Source organism: Syngnathus typhle, linkage group LG1 (genome assembly GCF_033458585.1).
Source record: "Syngnathus typhle isolate RoL2023-S1 ecotype Sweden linkage group LG1, RoL_Styp_1.0, whole genome shotgun sequence".
Classification (NCBI taxonomy): domain Eukaryota; kingdom Metazoa; phylum Chordata; class Actinopteri; order Syngnathiformes; family Syngnathidae; genus Syngnathus; species Syngnathus typhle.
This window is the reverse complement of record NC_083738.1, coordinates 8,266,937-8,286,688: the sequence shown is the minus strand read 5'-3', so window position 1 is coordinate 8,286,688 and position 19,752 is coordinate 8,266,937. Positions and strand designations below refer to the sequence as shown.

Here is a 19,752-nt window from a genome sequence, read left to right as displayed (position 1 = left end):
TGATTAAAAAGAAAACCAAATTATTCATTATATTGTCACATTTTTGTAGTTTGTTAAAAGCCTTGTTTCAGGTCCCCGGAATTAGCCTCGAAAAAGAAAAAAAAAAAACACGACATTCATCTGTATATTTCGAGCCTTGATGCAGGGTAAGTTTGTTCATTTTTACTCTTTGATTGAGTTCTCTTGCTGAAATAGTCGCATGAGTGCTGACTATGACTGTGTTCTCCAAGGCTGAGGCCGTAAGGCAATAAACAGAAGCAGCCAGTCCTCATACACCCCTCTAGTCCTTTCCCTTCATTCCTTGTGTAGCTGGCAGGGTAAGCCTGATCCTTCCTGACATCTGTCACTCCCCATCTCAGTGTGCCGTCGTGGACTCAGACTTCCAGAGCGGAAAACTGCCGCAGCGGGGCACATGCTCCCTCACCGTCGGAAGACTTGCGCCCTCGTAATGACTTGCGGCAAACAGCGGAGATGTTTGTGCTCCTGTCACTCAGTGAGTTTGACGCTAAATCCCGGAAAACTATCTCAACTACGAGCAGCAAGGGAGAGCTAATGTGTGTCCACAAACAACCTGTCACGTAAATATTTAGAATTACCTTTTCTTCTTCCTATAACCCACGCATGGTTGCTCAAGCCATATTTAGACACAAGCCGACATTTGACAGCTGTTATTTGACACTGTAAAATGATGTCTGTCGTGCTCAAGCCTGACAGGGTATTTTTTTCTTAGCGTGGGTTTTATTTATAATTATCAACCTACACGTTAAAAGTTGCTGTTCCTTCCCTTGCCGGGCCATTGGCTTCTGTAAACACTACAAATAAATGTTATTTTACAAACCATCTTGTTTTTGGGCTGAAGTTGAAGGTCAAGTATGAAATCCCTGGTCAGGGTTTCATCCGATCGTCCCCCTTCCCCTACATTTGCCTGGAAATAAGCGTAGTATGTGCAGATCATGCTCACTCGCACTTGGTTTGATATAAACTACATCAGGCCCCGATTGAGATTCTGCACAATGTTTCTAAAAAGAATGTTAGATGTCATCTTTTAGAGTTATCAGGAAATTACCATAATCAAATCACAGCCCCCTATTCAAGTGACATGCATTTGTCAGCTGCGCTCTTGAAAAGACAAAGGCATTTTGAATGTCAGATTATAGAGATGCAAATGACTCACACTCCAACTTGCAATTAAATGGGTTTTTAACATCTGGTAACCTCCCTCGATAAAATCACGCAAAGATTTGAATTACAGGAAAGAGACTGCTGCAGATTTTCTTTTTGTCTGAATGTTTGAGCCTCGTGCATGCTTTTTATCAATGTAGAACAAAGAACAGACTCTATTGTTGCACATTTATCAGACTGTAGACATTTCAAATCACTTACAGAGCGAGCAGCGTGATTAGATGTTCTTATTTTTGACTAGCATCGTAAATGGATGAAAAATGAAAAGCTACACCACCCATAATAGTGTTTGAATGCAGTTTTATAGCCAGCATACCAGTTTGTGTTTGGAGTGTAAACGCTAAGTTAGCCTTCAATGCAAACGTCACCTGAAGAAAATCCAAGTTACTCATTGACTCGGGCTAACTGTCATTGGTGTTACCGATTAGCGTTTTAAGTTGTTAATCGGTAGTACTTTTCAAAGTAAACCCCGCTAACAGCGAGGTTAGCCCCAGTCGAGCAGCACGGCCCAGGATAAGGAGATTTAACCCCCCTGTCTTAGTGTTTATGGAGCAGCAGCGTAATATGTGACTTTCTGCTTGCTTTGCAAATCTATCCAGGCTGCCTCTGGTACTTCTCCTTTGGATATTTCATTCTGAGGGGGTTAGCAGGCACCGCATTATTGCCTTTCGTTTATTGCAGAGGAGTTTGTTTAGAGTGGGTTATGTCGGAGGGGGGGGGGAGAGACTTTGTTACAAAGACAGGCAGGCCTGCTTACGTGGCCAGACAAGTGAATGGTTGTCATTGGCTACGACTAAAGCCTTCCATCCTCGATGATATATTCATGTATTCATCTCAATTAGTCGCCTTCGTACGACTCCTAACACACTCAACCGAGCTCCACGCTTACCTTATTAGAATACTTTACTCCACGCCTCGCTGTCCCCCCTCACCCCCCTCTCATCATCCCAACCGTCATTATTCAGCCTGTAAGATCTCTAAATGTGTTTGTGAGCCTTGCTAAGATTGTGTTTGAGTCACTCGCTCTAACTGATAGCATCTCCTTACAGCACAAAAGCACACAGACAACAACACTCCCATTCATTTTTTGTTTTGTATTTCTTCTCCACCTCATTTGCCAACCTCTCACACAATGTTCCTTTTCTCCGTTAGCTCTTCTCAAAAGTTAAAAGTAAGCTTCCTTGTTTCATTTATTTCCATCTGCAATGTCAAACCCATCTTGGTGCATTTAAAACCTCAAAATAGCTTGAGGCAAAAAGAAGAGGAGACATTTTAAGACTGCTGGAAAGATTAATGTTTGGGGAAGTGATTGCAAAGAGTAAATATTAGAGAACAGCATCATTGGCCTTATGGTGAAACATTGCGGTTTGTTCCTGAATAAGAACATATAAGCATGATGAAACAATGGCAGCTTATGCTCTTTTTAACACATGCAAATGGATGTTTCCTTTTCTAGTTCATATGTCTGAGGTTGTTTGCTCTGTGCTTTGCCAACAATACATATTCTTCTTTTCATGGACCAATGGCTAAGCTGAAATCATAGCCCTCTGTCAGATGCCCCCCCCTCCCACCCACCCCGAAAAAAAAAACAGCGGTTTCTGTTTTCCAAGGCGCGTTCTGAAACGACTTTGTTTTCCAACAGCCGCTCTGTTGCACCCTCACGGCTCCTGCCAAGAAGTCCTTCTCCCCGAGCTGGAACCTGAGCTTGTTTTCTCAATCTCATCGGAGAAATATGGATTTATAATTATGGACGTTATTAGTTTTAATGCCTTATCCTTTTCTGAGGAAAACCGCTGACTGCTCGACGTTGCCGCAAATGAGCGGTGGTGTGAACATTACTGCAGAAAGCCAATTTTTTTTGGGAGGGAAGCAAGAGGAAAGAGTCTCAGTGATGAAATTGAATCTGCTCTGAGCAAAGCAAACAAACATGAATCACAAGGCGGTGATAGAGATTGCTGTGGTTCTCCGACGGATAAATAGGGAATATAAATACTGTTGTGCGGGCCAGGGCTGAGCCTGTTTCTCTGAATTCAGCTCAGTGGCAAAATGTCCATGTTCCATTCCAACCTGACCACAGTCGCACAAACGCAGCAACAGGAGGAGACAAACGTGTGCGTGCAAACACAGGAATAAATATCCTCAAAGCCACATCAGCAAATTCAAATCTCTATAAACTCATAACCTCACACTCGCATGCAAATAGAAATCCGGAAAAGAAAACAGCAAACCGCATGCACTCATTCTCCTGCCTACCTTGACTAGCGACTGCTGTGCGCATGTGTTGATAGGCACTCAAACCACGACAGGATATTTTCACTTTGATTTTGGGTGCGAATGCTGGTGACCACAATTTGTTCACGTTGATGGATGGATACTGAAAATAGTGTCATCAAATAAGTCTGCGCCATATAATTCAGCCTCTGATGGCAAGATTTGATTCTAATCCAAACCCGCGAGTCCGATTTTGTTCCCTCATTCTCTTCCTTTTCTTTTTTTCCTGCAACATAATCTTGCTCAACTCTCTCTAGCCTTTCACTCTTTAGATCCTCCCTACCTCTCCTCTTCTGCCGCGCACTGACAGATCCTTCAGGAAATTGTTTCGAATCTGCCAGACATTTTTGTGTTGTAGCTGTTTATTTGTATTGGGAGGCTCAGGGGCTCCAGGGGCCTTGAGAAGCCGTCACTCCCTCCTGTATTGGAAGCGAGGTTGAGCTCCCAAACTCTTTAACCACTCTGCGCCGAAAACGCTGATCCTCGATCAGAATGGCTTTATCGTGTAACCAATACCGGGGATGAGGTGAGAGGAGCACCAGGGAGGACGTAATCAGTGAGTGTTTGCGCTCCAGCTACAGGCTCGGTGTGTATTAGGATGTAATCAGCATTTTCTCAAACCGTCTGATTGGACTTTTGACAACTACTAAACAAAGGAAAGAAGAATATTTTCCTTTCCATCTCCGTGTCACAGAATGACCTTATAGGGCAGTGGTGTTCAAACTACGGCCCGCAGGCCGCAATTGATAGTTTTTTTATTTGGCCATTTTTAGTTGGCCTGCAATAAATTCTATCGATAGAATAGAATATGGCCCACACTTCAGCTTTTGCCTGAATGTATTGGATTTTTTAATTTCAACAGCAGGCGGATCTACTATTCAACAACTACTGTTTTCAAGGCAACTGCTTGACCAATGAGGACAAAAGTCGACAAAGAAGGAATTTATCGTCCCCAAGATACTCAACATTGCAGAACCAAAGAAACTAAAGTTAGAAAGCGAGTGAAGATAGTTTGAGACACGTTGGTAGAGTGAATATTTCTCAAAAAAAAAAGGCTACAATGGCCAACTTCGTGGTTGCCCAACTCATCGCAAGAAATGGCAAGCCTTTGTCAGACAGAGACCTCATACAAAACTGCTTCGTTAAAGTCAGTGAAATAATGTGCCCGGAAAAGATGCAGGACTTCAAAAATGTCAGTGCCGTTTCCAATTAAAGTGAGGAAAAGATATATTCCACAATACCTGATCTCGAAAAGTTCGTAAGTATAGGCGTTCGTAAGTAGAGGCCACTGCACATTGCTGGTTGATTTTTGGCACGATTGCCATCGGATCATCACTGTAGCTAGATAGCCCGATTTACATACCCAGCGCAGCTGATGCTGACCAGAATCATTTACCAAAATTATATACACTTCTGTTATTAAGTCCAGTTCAGTCTTCAGTCAGAAATCTGATGCTGCTGTTCTGAGAATGAGCTACCAAAGCTTTTTAGGAATAACTCAATAAAGATCCATTCATGGAAAGCAGTGATGAATGCAGTGTTGCCTTTAATTATAATCAACAATATAACATATTTGACAACTTTTAATTGATTTTTCCAACTTTAATACACTAAAGTTAAGGCTATATACCGAGTAAGTGGCCCTCCCACTCCCATTTGTTTATGCATGTGGCCCTCATTGAAAAGGTTTGGACACTCCTGTTAGAGAGCCTCACTGAAGTTCGTCAGCTGTGGTCACAACACCACAAATGACATCACTCCATTTGGATAAGAGCTTGTGTGGGTATTAGAGACCCTCTGAATTGTGTTCAATTGTGTTCACTTTGTGTATGCTAGCAGGTAGCTGTCCCCTTGGCTTTAGGTACGACGTTGAATGCACATGCTCGGTGATAGGGACAATTGTAAGCCCCACCACCACCACCATGTTTTTTTTCCTCTTGGGCTTCTATTTTCTCTTCCTTACAATACGTGGAATCTTCCAAGTGCTGTCACTTCTAGTTGATTCCATTGGATTTTATTCTTAAAGCACCAAGTCACAGTAGCAATTATCTCTTGTCATACAGCGCAGGATTAGGTGCACCTTATATAATTAAAGAGACTCCGTGAATGAGCATTTGGCCACAATGGTGAAAGAGAAAATCTCCTCTAGCACAGAAAAAACCCTAGACAGTAAGAATTGATCAACTAAATAGATGTACGTTGATGTTACAGATTCTATTTTGGGCATATTACTAAAATTAATAATATTTTCTTTTAATTATTGAACATTGAAAAATCACTCAATTCTACACACTGTTCCTTTAAAGAAAGCAAACAGCCATACAAGCATTCATGCGAATCAATCAAGAATTCGACTTTCTTTCTTTTTTTTTTATTTTCTCCCTGAATCAGAATCCGTCAGACATTTTGGACAATTGTAAGCTTCCATACTGTCAGCCACATTCCAATACCTCGGAGCGAGGAAACTGGAAACATGCTGCCAAGAAGAGAAGAAGTCTACATTTTCTCACAGTTTTATTATGCTTTCTACTTTTTTTTTCAGTTCCACAAGCCATATATGAATTAATAACAGGTTATTGAAAAGTATGATTTGATGTCGCAATGCATCTAAGAAATAACGATTCATTTTTCTACCTCCCTGGGTCTGTTTTGCATCCTCTATGTGCGATGGCCAGCAGTGTGTTGTTGTTTACTTATTTCTGTGCCATCCTTGACGTGTGTTATTGCGGCGAGGACGGCCCGACCTGCTTGTCATAATTCAGCCTGAAAAGGTCAGTGACGATGAAGCACCCTTCTCTTCGATGCATGAACAGACACAGTCTTGGAGCAGTGCACGCACATGAGTCATACGCACACACAGGCACACACACGCGCACACACACACACGCACGCACACACATACTGAAATCCCAGTACATTTGCATAAATGCACACACAACTGCATTTTTTACACACATAAGCGCTTGTGGCGAGTGTTGATATTTTGTCTTTGTCTCTTTGTTAATGTGTTCCAGCTCCTTGGCTCTTTATTTTTTCATTCAGGAGTGGGGGGCGGCGGGTGTCTTACTGCTGGTGTATTGCTCACAGATGAGCTCTTTGGCACGATAGATTTTTGGAGCCTTGTGGCCTTTGACATGCCACTACTATCTCCCATCACATTCCGATCCATCCCACTGCTCCTTTTATCAGCACAATTGGCTGATTTGTGGCTCGTGGACCTTTCCATTGGAGGAGGGTGACTTCTTTTTGGAGTCCACAGTCCTAACCCACCTTTTATTTGAAAGACAACCAAGACTGGACAAAAGATGAAGAGGATCAGTCTTATCATCGGGTGGGATTTACTGAGTGAACCAGCGTTCACCTCATGTGATTATCAGTGCAAATGAGGTCCAAAGCGCAAAACTTCAGTTAGCCTCCTGCTGGGAACAAGCTCACCAGGAGACCCTTTGTCTGCATGTATCTGTTGATTACATAACAAGACAATAGAGCATGGCTCACAAATGTGGTGTTTTGTTCTAGCAGAAAACAAAAATTAAAGCTTTTAAGACGAGGTTTTTAATCAAAAAATGTTATCTTTTGAATTTATTTATTAGCCTTTATTCAAACAGGTGATCTAAAAACAAAACAAACAAGGTGAAGAAATTAACACGGACATTGACACGTTCCAGGGAAAGAATGAGCTAATGAGGGATTCAAAAGCAGACATGGGGCAGCTTCTTTAATGAAATCAACATTTCCACCCCCAATAGCTTTTCATAGCTCACATACCACAATTGCATACAGTCGAGGTGTCAGCCTCCTGCCATAAGCGGCTGTAATGAAAGGTTGTCATAAGGAAAAGAAGGGGTTTCCATTCGACGGGAAGGCATCGTAAAAGATGAAGGTCTGGATTTATTCATGCCGCAATAAGAGCCTGTCGCCTGCAGCTTGTCATCTCATCCTCCTCTCACTGATCTCCGTGCTAAAAAAGACGATAAACATCTGTATCGCCATATAAATCAATGATTCCTCTCCGAATACTCGGTCTAAAGCATCGCAGGTCCCTGAATGTTTAAAATCCATGACTCAGTTTTCCTCCTCTTTTATTCTTCTTCAGAATGGCATGCTTTTGTCGCCTTAAAGTGAGAGAATCTAAGGAGGAGAAATCATTCTTGAGTGAAATTGCGAACTCCTAATACATGGCGAAGGGTCACTTTGGATTTATTTTACTAGGTGTGCTAATATCACCATGTAAAATGGAGCACTTCACTTCACTGTAGCAGCTTTGGAATAAAAGGAGGGCATATGCTCACTTGAAAAGCAGCACTTGACGACCAAAATGTTCCTTTGACATACAAAAGTGCTCCAGCTAAAGAGTGTGTGACATGAAAGTGTCAAGAGACTGCATTGTCTTTGTCTTTAATAATCCCCATGCTGAATTTGCTGTGTCAAGGCTTTCTGTTTTGATTGTTTTGGAAATATTTACTGCAGCCGCTACGAGTTATTTCATTTCATTACAAGACTCTTTCAGTTTTCCCTCTGTGATACTTTCCTTTGGTCATCAATTTTCTCCACACGTGAGTTTTTATGCTTAATAGAGAATGAAAATATAATTATATGCTCAATTTAACCGTGTTCGCCATTTTGTTTGAAGCAATGGTGGGAGGACTTATCAAAATGTTCAGTAATGCGCCAGTGGTGATGACAAGCCAGTCGTGTCAGATGAACTGTTGAAAGAATAACACTACCCCCACTGCTTTCTATTGTAAAGAATACATTGGACATACATATAAATACATTATTGGGTCACTATTTTGCCCCCCTCCCCCCTGTGCTTATACTAGTTGAGACCAACAGTAACCAGCAAAACTCATATGAACAATATTAACCTTTTGCTTTCGAGTGTGTGTGTGTGTGTGTGTGTGGGGGGGGGGGGGGGGGGGTAGGATGACATCTCTCCCCCTGACCCAGTTTTTCCTCTGCTCATTTCTCTGAACACGCAAAATTTCCAGTACCATTAGTTAACCCATGTCACCATCTGAGAAGGGAGTTTACAGGCAAGTATGTGCACTGGCTGTATTTTTGTCTTCTAGTGCTTGTGTGGGTTGTGTGCTGCACTTGGGGTATGTTTGTTCACCTGCGTGTTTTATGTATTCAAGGGTCACCAGGATTCCACCAGGGCTGAACCATTTAGAGAAAAACAAAATGATGGCCATGTTAATAGCAAGCATAAAAAAAGAAAAAGAATCCCGATCAGAGGTTACTGATGCTATGATATATATTGAGGGGATCCCGATCTTCCAGGCAATTTGGGGGCAGCGTGATTCAGATTTTATATTAACAGCATTACCTTTTGATGATACTCCTCATTCCTGACATGACTCACCAATGTATCATTCAGCATCCTTTGTGGCTGGCAGTGCGCATTACTGTCAGACATTTGTGTAGCACTCCGTTCCAACTGGCCTACCCTTTGCACAGCTATCTTAAATGTTTTTTTTTATCTGGCACACTTATATAAATAAATAATGTCATTTTAGCTGTTTATTTACGTAGTGTCCATTTTTTATACTGCTAGTGCAACTAGCCGTGATGCTAAACATTCTAGTCCAGCAGCAAAGCATTGGTCAAGATGGGTAAGCAGTATTCATTGCATTTTGGCAGCTTTTGTATTGACCTGGCATATCTGTGTTGTCAGTCATTTTTCCAGGTGCAGATCTGCACTTGAAACCTGGAAAGTACATAGAAAACACATTTGCCCACATGAATCAAAATATTACTGCAAGCCTCAAAGCCTTGTTTTAGGCTGCACATGATGTGGATAAAAATGTTGAGGTTTTCAGAAGCTGGAGCTCAGTCGGACTGAAAAGTGCCATTAGGGACAATTAGCTACTCTGTCATTAGGGAGGCTTGCGTAGGCTCCTGCCAATAGATTATATTATTGCTGAAATAGCTAGTAAAGGTGAATTGTGAAATGTTCCGTGCAACACGGCCATGATGGGCTTACATATAACATTCAGGGTGCTGATGATATTATGAGTGAATATTTCAGCAGCTGTCATGCTCTTACATTAATATTATGCACAAGTGTTAATGAATCTACACAGCCTCCTGCGGGAGTTTCTATTTTATTGTGCCAATCGACCATCATCAAAATGTCACTATCCTCACTCCCCTTGGCGCATTCCTGTCAGATTATATGGGTATCTGCTCCAGGGCATGCATGCACATTTTGAGCAGGTCTCATTCCGTGCGTAGTTGCGTGCGCGTGTATGTGTAGAGATGGCAGACGCACAGGGGAAAGCTGGAGGATGCAATGTGCTGTAATGTTGGAGAGGGCTCAGTCTGCTTCTGTTTGAGACAGATGACTTATTCTGCTCCCTGTGGTCGTCTTGTTATTCAGCATCCTTTATCTCCGACCGATCTGACAGGCGACCTGCGTCGCATGCACATATTTTATTTCCTCATATCCGTGCATATGGAAACTTCCGATGCGATATTTCCGTTGTGCCGTGCTGGCGCTTGCAGGACAATGCTGTCTTCAGGTGTTTGTGTCACGGATGCTTTGTGCAATGAATGAGAGCAAGGGGGTTTTGCGGCATGCTGAGTTGGGAAATGGAGAGTGGAGAGTGCAGTGGTGTTAAAGCTCTTCCCTGCTGGATTCAGCACAAGGTGACACAAAGACACCCGCAGCTAAATGATGCAGAGTCTCTCTGTCTGCTGGCTGATTCCTCTATTCAGACCAGCGCGACACACACACACTCACATACAAACACACTCACACACAGATACACTCTCAGACACGTTGGGAGGTGCTGACAGGCCCTCCGCAGAGGTTAAAAAGCTTTCATGGGCAGTCCTGAAGAACCAACTTGATAAGACTGGCACTGAAAGTCCTTAGATACAAGACCAAACCATTACCAAGAAAAAGAAGATGGGCATATACTCAAAGGTGTCGACACACATCATGAAGAGGCCTGTCCAAGCATGCGCACACGCCCTAACGTACCGATTCAGAACGCAATCACAACCAAATATAGCGACGAGCAAACACAACCCAGAGTGGAGAGTTAGAAAATTGGTTAGTGTGAAAGAATCAAGTTGGCAGACATTTGTTTTGCACGCGTGCACACACACTTGCGCACGTACACACGCACGTATGCTCCCTCTGCCTCACAGACAGAGAGATCACCTCCCACTTGGTTTTTGCTCCAAACTAAGCTCACCTCCTCACTTCATCACCTCCTTTCAAATTTCCCTCATATGCATGCACGCACATGGCTAGCCCTCCTCCGCCTTGTGCACGCGTATACATGCAATCACACAAGCGCACTTCAGACAGATCAAGTCTCACTCCTCCCTGACTTGCACACTCTGGTGTGCTTAAAAAAAGGAATCACCAGCTTCCTCTCCTCTGCTGATGATTCTCACCCAGCGCTCCTCTTTCAATCTATCTCCTCTGCCAACACCCCCATCACCACACACCCCTTCCTCCCTCCCTCCCTCCCTCCTTCACCCTTCCACAGCACCGCCACCCACCCCGTGCAAGCCCATAGTGCTCTCTGCTGGGAGGATTTAGAGGTACCCTGTAATTTCGGTGCCGGAGGAGCTCTTAAGTCCCTCCTGATCTTCTGGCTACACAAGCAGCCAGCCTGCGGTGTTTGTCTGGGTGTGTGGAATTTTGCGTGTGCATGCATGCATGGGTACATTATACTTGCTTTTAATGTCTTCTGTACATTTTTGGTAACTATTTTAAGTGAACGTTTTTCTGTGTGGGACTGCGACTTTATGCACTTTGATTTGTGTTCATACGCATGAGCGCAAAAGTCTAATCAGGTGACCCCAGAAAAGGTGTGCCCCTTCAGGCTGTAGTTTCCAAGCAACAGTTGTGCTTTCTATGTCCTAGTCCGAAGTATGTTTTTTTTCCAAGCTACTGCCAGGATCCATTATGGAAAAGAAACACCATAATGAAGTACAAATCCGGCTGCGCATATCTAATTCATCAGAGCTGATATGAAAAGTCAAATGTATTTTCCTCGAGCTGCAGCAAAGCCTGTCTCGAATACTATCCTCGACGAGACGGCGAGCAAGAGGCACTAGGTTGATTGCATTCTCCATTTCTATTTCTAGGACAAAGAAATGAACGTCTGATAGGCTGGGACATCTATTTAGCTCCATTTCATTCAGGCGTAATCAGGATTTGGCCCAGCCCTAATACTCAGGATTAGAAAGGGTTCAAAGTGCAAACATCCACATTGTTTATATTCCAGTCTGCTATTCCACTCAACATGTCATGTGTGTATGCGTGCAATCGTGTGTGTGTGTGTGTGTGTGCGCGTGCGTGTGTGTGTGTGTGAATGTGTGTGTGTATACATGCTTGTATGCATGTCAGGGCTGCAGGAGGAGGGTTATCTCTGGAATCATGCCCATAAACCCAATCTAACCCTCTCTGTGCTCATTCATGAGTGAAATATTTGTGCAAATAGCCTCTTTTCCCCCCTTCCCCCGCTCCTCTTATGCTTTGTGAGCGTAAATAAAAATGAGATGGAAATATGGCAGGTATGAGAAGTGGCCATTTCTGTTGTGATGCAGTGTTTAATGCATAATCCACACTCCTGAGTGCTGCCTGCTTTGCCCGAAATGGGCAATGTTTTGCTTTTATGCTAAGTGTTGGTTATCAGATTGTGGGTTTTTTTTCCAGTCCCCCTCGAAAATATTGACATTATAATGGGCGGTTGCTGTGACTATGAGGTGCCTGCTCAGCTCGCCCAAATGTAAGTCTGAATGCTGTGCAGAGCGTTAGTGGTGGTGATGGGAGGGAAAAGGGGAGCAGTGTGTGAAAGGTAGCCAATGAATGTCACCCCTCATCCACTTTCTCATTAAACAACCTGTTCTCTGTCTGTCACATGGGCTGTCTCTATCCTCTCATTCTGTGCTTTGGGCAGATGCCGCACACACAGGCTCACAAAAGTAGATGTATACACCACACACAAGTACCCACACAGACAGCCGACTGCGCTGTATAGAAGTGAGCCCCTTGGGCTGGACAGGAATAATAAGCAGCAGATGATTCATGATGGGGATAGGGAATGTATTCAGCAGGACCACCTGAGTGACCTCATTTAGCAGACCTGAGAATAAATATAGAGCAGTGCATCACACTCTGCCCTTAGCTGGTGTCGTTTGGGTCGGTCAGCGCATCATCTCTTATACGGCACTCGCTCTTCTGCTTGGATCACCCCACCCTCCCCACCATGAATACCTAGAGAGGGATTCTGTGCATTTGTGTTGTGATTCATATACACTACTGTGCACAATGTGACTGATAAATATATCCTGGTAAAAGTCATTTTGAGATTTTTTCTTATTACAGATCCATATCTATTACCACAGCTATCAAAAATCTTGGAAAAATGTATAAGAATGGATTGAATACACTTATAGACCAGTATACATTTTTTAGTAACAGCCAGTATAGATTTCTCTGGAATCACTCTACTACTAGTACAGTATAAATGGAATTGACTGAAGAAATCGCTACATCCATGGATTAAAAAAAACAAAAAGAACACCGTTTTGTCAGTGTTTTTGTTGCTCTTCAAAAAGTATTTGATACCCCAGACTATGGCACATTATTGAATACATTTTATAAATACAGTGTAAGAGGTGTTGCTCGCCAATGGGTTAAGAGTTATTTAAAAGACAGAAGGCACTTTGTTGAAATTAACAACAAAATAAATACCATAACTTGTGAGGTACCGCAATTATCCATCCTGGCATCCAGTACTTTTGCTTGTTTATGACAATGATATTGTAACTGTTCAGTTTGTTATCTTATTTGCGGATATCAATATTTTACATTGGAAAAAATATAAATGACATACTATGAATCATAGATAATGTGTTCAAAAAATGTGATGTGGTTCAACGATAATGGATTACCCCTAAGTATTAGCAAAGCCAAATGTATGATTTTTAGTTGTAGGTTTTTAGCCATGCAGGCAATATTTAGTGTGCTGAGTATAGAGATTAAAAGGACAACTAAAATCAAATTTCTAGTTGTTATGATGACAAACATTTAAGTTGAAAAATTCATGTAGAACATGTTAAATCAAAGATACCTCAAACTATTGCTGTAATACACAAAGTAAGAAAAATCACTGTGAGAATGCTTTGTTTTGCTCGTACAATCCAGTGATTGTTCCATATCTGCGGTTCGCTTGAGCAACTGAGTGACAACATTCCACCGTCGCGCCTTTGTGACAAGTTTGAAAATAATTATTACAATTAAGTTGGAGAGAAAAAATGGGTCCAGAGAAGGATGTATGTAGGTATCTGCCTTTTTTTTTTTTAAACTGCAAACACTACCGTTAAGGTTAAACACTAGTCAGTTTGATAGGCTTGCCAACTGCTTTGTTTGTATTGGGACATTTTTTTGTGTAAACTTTACACAGTCAAAAAAATATTTAATAATAATGGAGATGGGCGGCTCAGTGGCGCACTGGGTAGCACGTCCGCCTCACAGTTGGGAGGGTGCGGGTTCGATTCCACCTCCGGCCCTCCCTGTGTGGAGTTTGCATGCTCTCCCCGGACTCGCGTGGGTTTTCTCCGGGCACTCCGGTTTCCTCCCACATCCCAAAAACATGCTTGGTAGGCCGATTGAAGACTCCGAATTGTCCCTAGGCATGAGTGCGAGTGCAAATGGTTGTTTGTCTCTGTGTGCCCTGCGATTGGCTGGCAACCGGTCCAGGGTGTCCCCCACCTACTGCCCAATGACGGCTGGGATAGGCTCCAGCACGCCCGCGACCCCCGTGGGGACTAAGCGGTTCAGAAAATGGATGGATGGATAATGGAGATGATTATTCATACAGTATTTTCTTTATTTTAAATGGACAAAAATGTCCTATTTTACACTGTAAACCATTGTTACTTTAAGCAAAACTTACACTTCTTTCTGCAAGTACAATGACACATGGTAAGGCAACTTGAATGATCCAAAACATTAACATATATTCTTCTTCTCTTATTCTTCTCAATTCCTAACATGAAAAGGTATTTTTTTGGCCTATTCGAATGACACAAAAATTAATCAAAAGCAAAATAGGCACAAAGGTAATGCTTTGGTGTTTACTGATCTGAGATCTCACTCGATATGCGAAGTCTGGAAACACATTCCAAATGTACGACCTCAGGGGCGTTTGACTTTAGAAGTTCCGCTGTACTTATTATGAATGTCGACACAAAGTAATGTGTGCATGTGTAGCATTGGAACGGAAAGCTTTGTTCAAAGCCAGCTTTTTCTCCCGTTAGGCTGTGTCTTGGCTCCAACATGTGACTTTAGATATTTCCCATCATGGACGTTTGGCACCTGGTTTCTCTTATGACTTCAGCAGCTGTAGATCTTTTGTTCTCCCACCAGTCACTCTGCGGCCAAGCATCCACACCCACAAAGAAAGCTTTAAATCATACTTCCATAAACAGCTTTGGAACCGACTGCTTTATTTTAAAGAGGAACATATCTTCATGCAATGACCACCTCTCTCTCTATTCTGGGCCGGCCGGCCGGCCGCTGTTGTTAATCCGTTTTTCTCCGTCATTAAATCATTAACAGAAGGCTCTGAGTTTCTTTGTTCTTCTTTTTATCCCCCTGTGTCTTTATCTCAGTGAAGACTCAGGAAGACCCAATTCCCCACTTTCCTCTTTCCAAAACACGACTTGACCGACGAACTGGTAATATCTGGAAATCCCGATTTGGATTAACATCAGTGTGCAAGGATGAAATGAAAGAGCGGAAGAGGGTTAGATGGGGAAGGGAAAAATAGAGTGAGAGGAAGAGAAGATGGAGTGACTGAGAGGCTTTCAGATTAAATGAAAGGCTGACAGCGTGTCCTTGTGTAGTCAGGTTGGGATGTTTGAGAGCTGCGGCTGGCAATCATCTTTTCCTGGGTGAACTCGTGACATGATCGATGTAAATACTCAGATATGTGACAAGTTGTAACGACAAACACAATATTTAACGGTTGGTGAGTTTTTTTGTGTAAGTGTGTAAAGTGCAAGCATGCACCTCATGTGTTCAACAGTTGTTGCTGTCGCCTGCTACTATTTTGAATAATACTCAAACGTGGGATTCACAAGGAAGAATACACAAGGAAATGTGGTTACGTTTGGACACAGCTAATCAGATTATTATTTCCGCCGGCACGACTAAAGCATGGAATTATTTGACGTTTAAAATGGCCCGAACACAAACAACATATAAAGTGATCATCTCTTCATAAATCCGGCCTGCCTCCAGCTGTTGGCCCAAACAGAAGCCTCAAAGGGCAAAGCTATCATTGTGCCACATCGGTAATGCTGGAACCTGTTCAGTCAGCCTGGAGGAATAGTTCATTTAGATGACAGATGCAAGTTAACACTGGGAAGATTTGCTCTCCCTGAGTGGATATAAAATTCAGAGCATGACGCTCAACTCTTAGTGTGATTATTCAAGTGCCTCTGAGCACATTCTTCAAAGAGCTAATTCTCTTGGTTAACTTGGCTCCGGAAATGTAAAAACTCTGAAGATGGTAAATTGGTTGGAAAATGGACGACTAAGGTGCAGAATGTCTAAGACATTACGACAGTGGTCGGTTCTGCTCTCCTTAACAGTTGTCCTGACATGCTCTTAGCGTGGCCTTAGAACTAATGTTATCCCCCAACCACCCACCCCGTCCACAATAAAAAAATAAAATCAATAAATTAAGCAAACAATGACTGAATTAGTAACCTCGATTTGACTTTTTCCTTTCTTTTTTTATATAGCGAGGAAACAATCCTTTTTGGCCCTGGAACAGGGATAAAAGTCACTTTTTTCAAGGAGTGCAGGTCTGGTTTATTTTAATACCATGCAGGTTGGATTACTAAATGCCAATTAAGTACATTTTTTTAGCACTAGCACCAGCATTAACTTGTGGTCACATTGTTGTGGTTCAGTTAGCATTGGCCTTTTTATTTTTTATCCCAGCACCGAAAGCAGCAGCCAAAGCAATCGATTGGAATGTGTTTGTATCAAAACTTAGAATTTGAGACATCAAGAAGCATTTCCAAAGTGTAACCTCACCAGCCTAAAACAGGTTGTATCTATTAGTTTGATTGTCCGCCACCGGGATTTAGATAATAGAAAAATAACAGATAATGGGAAACACACCACAGTATCAGTTTGTTTGAATTGAACCAAACTTAACATAGACCAAGATGGGCTGTCACTTGTATAGCGTTTTTCGACCTTTGGTAGTCAAAGCGCTTCACACTGCTCCCTCGTTCACTTACTGATGACATGGTCACAATGGCTGGGAATCGAACCCCCAAACACTGAGTCACGCCGCCCCGAGGATATTCAAACTGTGCAAATTCCTCTTGCTCACATAATCCTCAGTATTATTTTCCTCCCAGCTTTTTCTTTGTACAATCCATTATTTCTTGATGAGTTTCTAATGCCTGCCTGCTGTCTACAAGCGAGAATTTGCTTGTGACGTGGCATTATTGCATTAATTTGCACAAATTACCACATACTCTAGCCACGCTAATAACCAAATGTTTTGCTTCTATTCATAATTTAGAGACGGAGTTATGATCTGATGTATAGCACAATATTATTGCATCATATTATTTTATTGTCCTCTGTTTTGCCAAAGTCTGAAGCTAAAACTCATCCGGGCCAACAAAAAGTCAACATTAATTATATTTAGAACTGACAGGACACAGATCAACTGGATTAGTCTTTTGAGAGCAGCACAGGCCCATTTTAAGCCTATTTGAAACAGCACAAGTTAAATTGCTTGTAGATGCAATGATTCATGTGGAAGCAGTGCTTGGACCCAGCCCACAGCTTTTCTACAGCTTAGGCGTCAATGTTCCCGGAAGCCACAGCATCCCTGTTTACCTAAAACCTAGTGGATCTTTGGTCATTTTTCTCCCTATTCAAGTCCTGCTGTTTTCTCAGGGTCTGTTACACTATTTATGAGATGCCATAGGGAGGACAGGGCTGCTCCCGGAGAGCCCCGAAGACTCAAAGGCGCACTGTGGTTCAGCCTGGAGCCTAGCACAGATGCCAGTACGTTCTCCGAGCCCGCCATGTTGTAATGGGTCTCTCACGTTCCGTTAAGGCTTTCTACGGATGAATCATGAACACCAGGCAGCTTTGGTGCCCGTTCGTGGCCAGGGCAGAGTCGCATCAAGCTTAACTGCCGGGCCCGGCTCCAGAGTTTACATCAGCGAGGGCGGACACCTACTGCCGCTCAATAAATGTTTGATACCACCTTCAAATTGTGTTACACCCCTATTACGTACTGTCAAGTTGAGATGCGTGCCCCCCATTTTTCACTTTTGACAATTTAAACATCTTGCCACTACAATCACAACTTGTTACATTTGTCCATCACGTCCCCTTGTGTTGCCTCAAAACCATCCCATTTTGTCCACAGTGGCTTGAAATGGGACCACCTGAAATGTAGTTTAGATACAGTATAGCTTTAGCCTCTCTTTGTAGCAATACAGCTGGGTTTCCAAAACCCTGATCTGGGTTGGGTTTCTACCACGAGGTGTGGAGGTGAGATTGCTATGTGAATAGTGTGATGTCATACCAGGGCATTCAATTGGAAGAAAATGAATGTAAAAATGAACAAAAGTTACAGCAGTGGAGGAAAGCCAACATTTTGGGTTCTAACTTTCTTTATATTTTATATATTTAATACAGATCAGTCCTATACCAATAAACTTGTCTCCTAATCCCTTTAGTGCTGTTTTTGGCGTAATCTCCTTAGTGTGTGTCTGCTTAATTTCCTGTTCCTGTCTGCCTTCGGTCCAGTGTCAGGGCAAAGTTATCCCCAAATTGCAGCACCATGAACTGTGTCAAACATCAGTTGGCCACACAAATATGTGACACAGACATAAAAATGATTTAGACTGAGCTAAGATTTTTATTTTACTTGTGGCTTTAGAATGAATGTCACTTTTTGTTGTAAGATTTTTAACATGTCGTTTGGTGAGAAATTAGTATTTTTAAAACCACTTCAGACAGTAGGAGAGCATACCTATTTTCTGCGGGGTGTGCAGCCTTCTAATTGGGTTGTACCCCATTTTTCTGATAAAATCACTGTTGCCGCCTGTGGTGGTTCGATATGCTTTAGGTAAAAGGGAAGAAGTTGAGCTAGGTGAAGGCTGAAGAAGTAGCCGTTTCAAGGGAAGGGAGTATGTTTAAACAACAGACAAAACGGAGGTGGAGATCAGTCGGGAAATTCCAGACGGAGAGCTCCCACGGCATATTAACCCCCCCCCACACACACACATGCACACGATGCCTTGCGCATAGCCACTCAGTGTTAAGGTCAGCGCTACACTCCGTCTCCCCAGGTCATTATCATAGGCCCTAAAATAGACAGCCAATTGTGTCATGGTGTGTGAAGTGAGCGTGACATTGAATAAACAGCCCTCGACCCTGAGCCCCTCGCTCATGTCAGACCAGAACACATACTTAAAAAACAAGCGCAGAAGCTGACACTCACAATCTGCACAACTGGACACAGACAAATATTATTGTTGCATTTAGTTCTCTACGCTACCAGACGGCCATGGCACATGTGGCCCCGATCTGGGAAACTGGAGGTGCCCGAACTCTGGCTGGTATATCTCACGACTACAAATAGATGACTCCCTCCACCACAACCAACAATAACACACACATGCTGACCATGGCCTTCTCAACCACCTCACAATCCACTGTCCAACTTTCATGTTCAATTCATTTGATTACACTTTATTATGTTAATGAGAGCTGCAGTGTAGAGGTGGTGGTCCTTGTTTTAGGGTGAGAATGGTGAATAGCTGCAACGACTAATCACTGCTTGTTTGATAAATATTGATCAGTCCTGTGCGTTATGGACGTGCTCATTAACCACTGTATCCTTTTTTCTCCCATTTCTCTTCCTACCCCCCCACCTTCCTCCCTGTCCTTGCCCTTCTGTTCATCTCCTTCTCCCCCATCAGCAACCTCCAATGGAACAGTAGAGGGCCTGGAGAACCGCGAGGGAGGCGTCTGCAAGAGCCGAGCCATGAAAGTCATTATGAAAGTCGGACAAGGTAAATGTGTACGCACCTCCTGTGTAGAGCACAATGCAGCGCTGATGCCTTACAGCCATGTTTCACTTTGCTGTGACATTTTCATTTAGCACTCTGTCTGTGTCGAGTGTGACTGCCTGCCGCTGGCCTCCAACAAGGATTCTCCTATTTTATTATTTTTATTTATATGTCAGTGTGCACACACTTGTCCTCTTGTGACATACA

General features: G+C 42.8%; 1 protein-coding gene across 2 annotated transcripts in view; it reads left to right on the top strand.

Moving 5' to 3' along the window:
• Nucleotides 1-19,752, top strand: part of efnb1 (ephrin-B1) — a 66,985-nt gene that overhangs the window by 33,228 nt on the left and 14,005 nt on the right. For both annotated transcript variants that reach the window (XM_061275581.1, XM_061275574.1), the window contains exon 3: nucleotides 19,456-19,548. In XM_061275581.1, coding sequence (XP_061131565.1) covers nucleotides 19,456-19,548 — 93 coding nt within the window. The remainder of the gene's footprint in view (nucleotides 1-19,455; nucleotides 19,549-19,752) is intronic.